The sequence below is a fragment of the Arvicola amphibius genome, chromosome 3 (assembly GCF_903992535.2).
Source record: "Arvicola amphibius chromosome 3, mArvAmp1.2, whole genome shotgun sequence".
Taxonomy (NCBI): domain Eukaryota; kingdom Metazoa; phylum Chordata; class Mammalia; order Rodentia; family Cricetidae; genus Arvicola; species Arvicola amphibius.
Window position 1 is genome coordinate 14,663,711 of NC_052049.1, and position 8,338 is coordinate 14,672,048.

At 35.4% G+C, this 8,338-nt stretch overlaps 1 protein-coding gene across 1 annotated transcript; it reads right to left on the minus strand.

The window, feature by feature from the left end:
* Positions 1-3,490: 3,490 nt before the first annotated feature.
* On the minus strand, positions 3,491-6,003 carry LOC119808902 (SIN3-HDAC complex-associated factor-like). The gene is made up of 2 exons (XM_042054672.1): positions 5,989-6,003; positions 3,491-4,022 (listed from the first exon to the last, which is right to left on the minus strand). The coding sequence occupies exons 1-2, from the start codon at positions 6,001-6,003 to the stop codon at positions 3,672-3,674; spliced, it is 366 nt and encodes a 121-aa protein (XP_041910606.1). The 3' UTR covers positions 3,491-3,671.
* Positions 6,004-8,338: the final 2,335 nt, after the last annotated feature.

Below are 8,338 nucleotides of genomic sequence, written 5' to 3' on the forward strand. Positions count from 1 at the left end.
AACTTCTGGCAGAGTTTTTATCTCTTGGTGTTGCTTCAGGTAATGATCTAAAATTTAGTTATATACCAACATTAAGTGAATAACTTGATCCATGTATATATTACAACACTTCCATTGTCTGTTACTGACTCTACCTAATGGTTACATTAAGTACAGTGGTCCAATATCAGCAGTCGATTCGCTGTCTTGTATTTCAGTTAACTGCATAAATGTTTCAACAAAAGTCATAGAATTAAACTATTTTATGAATTTTAAATTTCTTATCTTCTTAGAAATGTTGTGACTTTTCATGCCACCTAGCCTTTTCCTACCACAGATGAGTAAGCCTTTTGTTCATCATACCAATTCAGTAGCTATCTTTCCATTCTTTACAGAAGCAGTGGTTCTTAGAACAAGAAATGCTCTCATATGCACTTTGAAGAAAACATATCACTGGGGAGGGCTTTAAGATAACCTTTTTTGATAACCTCACCTGGTGGTGGTGGCACACACCTTTAATCCCAGCAATGGGGAGGCAGAGGCGGATCTCTGTGAGTTTGAGGCCAGCCTGGGCTACAAGAGCTAGTTCCAGGACAGGATCCAAAGCTATAGAGAAACCCTGTCTCAAAAAAACCAAAAAAAAAAAAAAAATAGCTGATAACCTCTAGCCCCTTCCTTCTAGTTCACCCTCTCTTCTTCCTGTCTGTAGTGAGAGTTGTGATCTCTCAGCTTGTTGTTCTGGCTACCAGTTACGCGATCTCACATCATGAACTTCCCACCTGAAACCATGAGCCTAAATATACTCTTGCATTTTTATGCTGCTTCAGTCATATATTATCTCAGCAGCAGAAAAAAAAGACATTAATGGAGCAGTCACTGTATTTATCAGACCTGCTGGCATAACATTGCTGTTATAATACTCATGCAAAAATTATTTATTTAAATCCCCCAATTTAGTATACTAATATGGGAATTTTTTTCAGAGAAAATTGTGGATTCTTGCCCATTTCTTACTACTATTAGTCTCTAGCTTACATAATTTATACATTAAACTTTATTATATATAGCAAACTCGTAAGTGAAAGTCCCTGTTTTTCTAAGAAATAATGTTGAATTACCTGGGCCAGTTGAGACGGAAATGCCATTACACCGAGGATGGTGTTACCGACAGAATTACTGTCAAGATCTCAGTTAAAACTGTCCTTTTGTGTGGACAAGGACTTCTTGTACTTCAGCTTTTTAATCTAACAGATAAATGATCATTGGTGGAACACAAACACACACACACACACACACACACACACACACACACAAAGATGTATAACCTTTTAACAATGCTCATGTTATAATATCCATGTTAATATATAGTGTCTCCTATCTCCATTTACAGGCTCTATAGATTAAAACATAATAAAAATGGTTGAAACTTGTGGATCAATAACAGCAGGTAATATAAAAAGAATTGATGTTAATATGAACATAAATTCCAGAAAGCATGAGGAAATGCAAAGGCTTAAAATGTGTTTTACTGTTATTCCAAAAACTCATGAAGAAGACCTTAAAGAGATTCCTGGCTAAATATGAGAAGATGCCTCAAGAGTTCTAGAAGACCACACATACAATCTAAACTTCATATATTCTTTTCTTTTTTTTTCAAGATAGGGTTTTTTAAACTTCATATTTTCTAACTTTACTGCATGGTTAAAATAAAGTGTAAACAACTGTAATCAATTGTTTATATCGGGATGATGTGGTGGGTTCTTGGGCAGTGTCTACATTTAAGTGAAGAGCCCTGAGTGAAGTCCCAGAGTTTGCTACAAAAACAACCATGAAACTAGCATTGGAGAGGCTGCTCTACACTTCTTTTTTTTTTTTATTTTCTAGTAAGACTAAATTTATTCAATACCCTTGAATAAAAGTTTTGATTAAAAGTATCCAACAGTAATAAAAAGTACAAAACAGATCTGTAGATTTCTAATATATTAATACAAATTGCATGACTACATACAGTACATCCTACGGCAGAGAGTGGAGGGGAGAAGACTGTGGTTGAGGTCTAGTAATAAATAAATAAATACAGAAGTAGAGATGATCCATATTCTACCACCAATACTGCAGCCAAAATGTACAAAAGAAACATCCCGCGTCAGAGCAGCGCGGGAGAATGGTAACGGCTGGACTCTGTACGACACTAAGGGCTGTGGAGAACCAACCCACTCACTGGGCAGTCTGTGCATGCGGTGGCTTTGTACTAGGTAGGTTTTTTCCAAAAAGGAAGAGACACACAAAATGTAAAACTATAAAACTATAGGATGCGACAAAATGTGGCCCTCCCGTTGTGAAACACCAACAGACTCTTAAAAATCCAGTTTTTAGAATAATCATGAGCGACAGAATACTAAGGCAGCCACACACCCCTCTCTCTAGGAGAGGTCTGAAATGGCACTATTTTTCCTGAACTTTGAAAAGAGGCAGTCGGACAACTTCAGTCTGGCTCAGCTGAGCGACCTCATTAAGATCTCCACATGAGGAGCTTTATTCAGCTATCTTGATGTTCAGAAGCCCAACTCCAAGAAGCCGACCCAATCCAACCAACCTCAACACACAACTCTTTTCTTCTAATCAAACTTTAAATAAATAGAGGGAGAAAAACAGTAAGACAAAACCCAAAACCCTAATAAAGTTATGACAAGGCAAAGAGCTACTCTATAGATAAAAAAAAAAAAAAAACCTCCACAAAAGGTCAACTGAGGTAATCCAGAGCTAGAACTGAATCGTGTGGATTTCAGTGAATCCCAGACAGTTGTGTAACACCATTGTCAATTATTTACACACTGCAAGCCCTCTAAGAAATGTGCCCCGAGCAGCATCAACTGTGCCCCACGCCTCCCCAGGACTTGCACTGCACATTCTGTTTAAGTAGTTTATAACCACGTGTTCTCTACCACATGGTGATGCTTTGGTACTATCCTCATAGGACCTTGCTCATCCTACAGGCTGGCCTTCCCCAGAAGGAGCTCTGGTTCTGTTTTATAAGATTCACATAAAGTCTTTTATCAAATATGACGAGGGGAGGCGACTCAGTGCTGCCTGTATGTGTTCAGAGATTGCTTCCTCCTTCACGCTATTTGCAAAAAGCTCAGTCTGTCCTGCTTAATCATCAGTAGTACAGGTCTGAATCATCAGAGCCTTGGCAACACCTTAGCATTTAAAAACTCTTAACTACCTCTATGGGGCAGGTCGAACTACTGAGTTATGACAAATCATCATGAGGGAAAACAAGTGTAGCCAGCCATTTAAAAATGCCCCAACCACTGCCTCTCCACAGAAAGACTAAAAACTACGTATGGTTTATCACACACAAATCCCATCTCTGTCCCCTGAAATTCCCCTACTTCCATTCATTAGAGGGGATTAAAAAAAAAGACTTTAAAGAGCACTTCAGCAGCATTCAGCTTTCCTATGAAATACCCAGCATCTTAAATATGTACACTTCTTTCTTGTAGTAAGCTAGAAACTGGCTTCAAAGTTTGTTGGATGGGAGGGGATGGGTAACCCATGAAACTATTCTAGAAAAATGTCTTTTGGCAGAATAGCAGGTATCCAAGTTAAAAATAGGAGGGTCAGTTTGTTGCTTTGTGGTCTTTTCAAAGTTTAAATTCGCTCTTTGTTCCCTTCTACATGAACCTCAGTCACCACTCCTGAGTAGAGATGGGCAGAGGCGCCAGCCCCTGCTCCTCGAGCTTCTCAGCAGCTGCCTTCTTACTGAAGCAGCAAGGCTTGAAGAGATGCGTGTCGATGAGGACCTCCCCAAAGCGGCCCTTGTAGATGATCCCACAGCAAATCTTCTGTCTTTTCCAGTAGGTAAGATCTAAAAAGAAAAACACTGGGGTACTGTTAGAGCTGCACGCTATCTCCGTATCTGAGCCATCGTCCGACTGGTTACTGTAGCAGGGAGACTGGGCAGGGGAGGCACTTGAGGTGGTGCTGTGAGCATCCGAATTGTGGCGTTTAAACTCCTTCTGCAGCTCACTGCTGCGTACCTTGGTGCATATTTGACATTAGGCATTGTAAATACCAACCCTAACGTCTAACCCCTAATTATATGTCATTGACTAAAGCTTAGAAATAAAATATATTCAAATATTGTCTGCAAAAAAACTTTATTATATATATTGTGAAGATGGAAAACACAGTACACATGGTATTCCGTTCTATACATGGTTTTACATATCTGATCCCACAGAAATGCAAGAAAAATATTCCATGTATTTTTAAGTGTGCGCTAAAAATTAAAAAATATTAAACATGAAAAATGTCTAGCATTGAACTGAAAATACATTTCTTTCCATTGTGATGGTACCACTGACCTGTTAATTACATAATTTGAACTCCTTTTTTGGTTATTTTATGAAAAAAAATATATACTGAAAACTGGAAAAAGATTCTCTAGGTACCACTAAAATTTATTATTAAACCAACATTTATTAAGTCAAAGAAAAGCTTAACCTGAAAAAGATTCTTACTGAATCTCACAATCAACACAAAGTAAATTTAGTTATACAACAATATTGAAAAGTAAGTTTTAAGTAAAAGTTTTCACAGCACCCTATTTTAATAAAATGTTTATGGTTGAAAATCAGTTAAACTTTTCTTTAGCAATTAGTTCATGGTAAGCATTGGGGATATACAAAATTTATATGCAGAGTATCATTGTTTTTTTTTTGTTTGTTTTTTGTTTTTTGTTTTTCGAGACAGGGTTTCTCTGTGGCTTTGGAGCCTGTCCTGGAACTAGCTCTTGTAGACCAGGCTGGTCTCGAACTCACAGAGATCCGCCTGCCTCTGCCTCCTGAGTGCTGGGATTAAAGGTGTGCGCCACCATCGCCCGGCTTGCAGAGTATCATTGTATGAATAATCATTTAACTATGACAAAAAATTAAGGAGGAAATAGTTTAATTGATAGATTGGATCTATAAAGGAATCAGTGGCTATTAGTAGTATATGAACTTTAAAACTGTTCCTCAATGAATCAATATTATGATTTAATATAGTAGACACCATTGCAATTCATGACCCATTAAAGTGGTTATATGTTTTAAACAAGTAGAACATAGCACTTAGATGTAATATTTGAGGTCAGAAGACAGTTGCATATAACTATTGACAGATTTGTGTTACTTCAAATTCTGAATTTTAAGTGTGTCAATGCTTTGCTTCTTTCATTCCCATGTTCTATCACAAGTGGTAATTTGTGCAATTTTAAATTTTCGTCTGAAAGTAACACATATTCACCACACAAAGATTTGATGTATGTTAAAATGCACAAATGGAAGGGAGAAAGAAAATATTTGTAACATGTATTATTTGTTTGCATTTTCCTCAATATAGTTCATTCTAATTTATATTTGATCTAACAGCTATATATGAGGAATCACAAACTGCCATACTATATGTAAATTTTTTCCAAATAATGGCTATTTTTTAGTTTTTTTCCTCAATAAAGCCTCCTGAATCAATAATAACTTTCACATTGCTATACATAAGAACATGACATTTTGAACAGCATTAGACATGTCTCCTGTTTTGAATTCTTTTAGAAGTAATATTACATCCCTGTTAGAAATCACTCTGCACACTGAGAGATCGATAGAGGAAAATCACTTTATCAAAACGTGTGCAAATGTCAATGACTAATGCCCAGAGAAGTACCTGTTTCTAAGGCAAATTTACTAACTTAATTATACCTTAAGTTATGAGTTTCATATAAATAGCCATCCTTAAATCTGTTTTTAAGTTTTCAGTCCCAGGTTATACTTTGAACAATTGCAACAGCGACAGGGGACTGAAAGCCTGACAAATCTCTCAGTCTCTAGTCTGGTTAGCATAATATAACCTCTAGGTGCATTAGAGTCAGTCTCTCGTCTGGTTAGTATAATATAACCTCCAGGTGCTCTACAGTCAATGCTTTTGAAGTGCCATTCTACTTTGTACAACTTAGGATGTCCAAACCTTTAAAGCATCCATTTTTCAACTTTACATTTCTCTTCAATCATAATAAGTGGAGAGTCGATGACATAAGGAATAGAGGAATTTTATCTTCCCTCCTTTTTTCTTTGAGTTTTAGTGTTTGTTAAGTAGGAAACTCTGGAGACTTTTAAGTTCCTAGGCATCAATAAAATATATTTTAAGTACAGACTGACTATCATTCTTAGAATTTATTAACAGATATGTAAAAGGCATGAGGAGATGAAAAGGAACTGGGCACAAATTGTCATTTGTGCATTTTAAAATATTTCCCCTACTTTGCGGTTTACACGTTCATTATAGTGGTTGGTTTCTTGTAATACACTTCTCAATAGCTTTGTTTACTAAGTTCTGGAGTTCATTTCTACAAACGTCCTTATCTATTCCAATGTTCCCATGTATTCATGATGATTTCCTCAATTTGTTTCATAATTTAATTTATCTTTGAGTATTTTTTCCACTCGGTAGAAACCCTGTTTTGTGAGTCTACATGGATTTTGATGTTCTCAGCACCATTTGTTGAACAATATGCTATTTCCCAAGTGTGGGCTCCTAATGTACTTTCTAATGGCCAGATGTACAAATATACTTATAATACTACATTTGATATTTTTGTTCTTTTGTATCTGATTTCATGAAAAGTTAGTATCATACTACAAGGGATTAGTGAATACTATGGTCTACGACAGTACTATTTACAAGAATAAAGTAATGAAAGCCTGGTTGTTATTGTTGGGTGAGTTAATATTATACACACACACACACACACACACACACCTGTATATATATATATATATATATATGGAGTGATATTTAGACATGTGGATGAAAATATATTTAGGGGCTGGGGAAGATGGACTGAGAGGAAAGAGGGAAGTTATAAAGGCCAAGGATGAAAAGAAAAAAAGAAAGACAATAAAACAAAAAAAAAAGAAAATAATTTTGTGTGAGCTGAAAGTGAATAATTTCTTCCTGATGATCTTATGAGAAAAAAGGAGGTAAGACTCTTAATGAGGGGTTATTACAAAGATAGGTAAGACAAATGCATGAAAATATGATTAAAACTATTTTGTATACCTATCATAACTACCAAAAGTTATACAGAAAATTATTCTAAAATTTACAGATTTAAATTATATTGTGAGATAGGACAAAAAACAGAAGAGATAAAAAATAATTATTTATTCTTACAGTACACATAATTAATGGTATGAACTCACAAACTCAAACTCAATTGCTCTAACTTATAAAAATAATTGTAGTACATTAATAAAATGCTTTAGTCTGATCTCCAAGGAAAATGTTTAAGAAAATAAATATATAATATTACTATATATACACATGAATACATAACACACACATATATGTATACATATATATGTACAATCAATTTTTAACATAGTCAAAAACCAGTGATGATAAGCTGTTTTCCTGAACAATTGTTAACAGGCCTGCTATTGAAAATTAACTAATGACTTGTTTTCCTGAAAGAAAGAAATGTCTTGGTAACATAAATATAACATACATTAATTAACAGGAAAGCTACAGCTGCAAGAAAAAATTGGCACAGAAATTAGAGCTATAGTCAAACCACCCAGAAGAATGGCAGAGACACTACTATAATAATTAATTCATAGAGCAGCTCACCATGTTATTTTCTAGAATCAAGCTACAGACACCCTTTTCTTTTGAAAATATGCATAGCTAGTTCAGCTACCATTGACAGAAGAATGTATTCTTTATCTAGATTCTAGACAGTAAATTAATGTTTAGACTCTAGACATTCATCAGTAGCTCCATAAGGTGTAGAGTCAGTTTCAAGGTGTGGGCCTCAGGTAGAGGAGTACGTATAGCACACAGATTGCTTCAGAGACTCTTGCAGGGAACAGAACTCCACCATTGCAACAAAGTAAAGTGACTATTATATGCTCTGCATGCACATTTTGTGTTAACTCATATTGTTCCCATTATATACTCTGATTTTCTTAGCCTTGGGCATGAGCTGGAATGATGTGTTGTCTATGAAAGCTTTAGTTCTGAAATTACCCACAACAATGACTGTTCACATTTCATTGGAGAAATCAAGTTTCAAGGCTAAGTGTGATGATAATGGGAAAGGAAATTAAACTCCTAATATAGAAATAAACTTAAAATGACATATCAATAGATAGATATATAGAAGCAATTTGTAACAAAGGCAGGAGGCAATTGGAAACATCAAGAAAATTGACCAAATTATTTTATATTCTCCTACAATGTGAGTTAAGTCATATGCATTTTTAATGACTAAAATTTACCAGAGAAACAATGTTCAGACAACTAGACACCACATTGT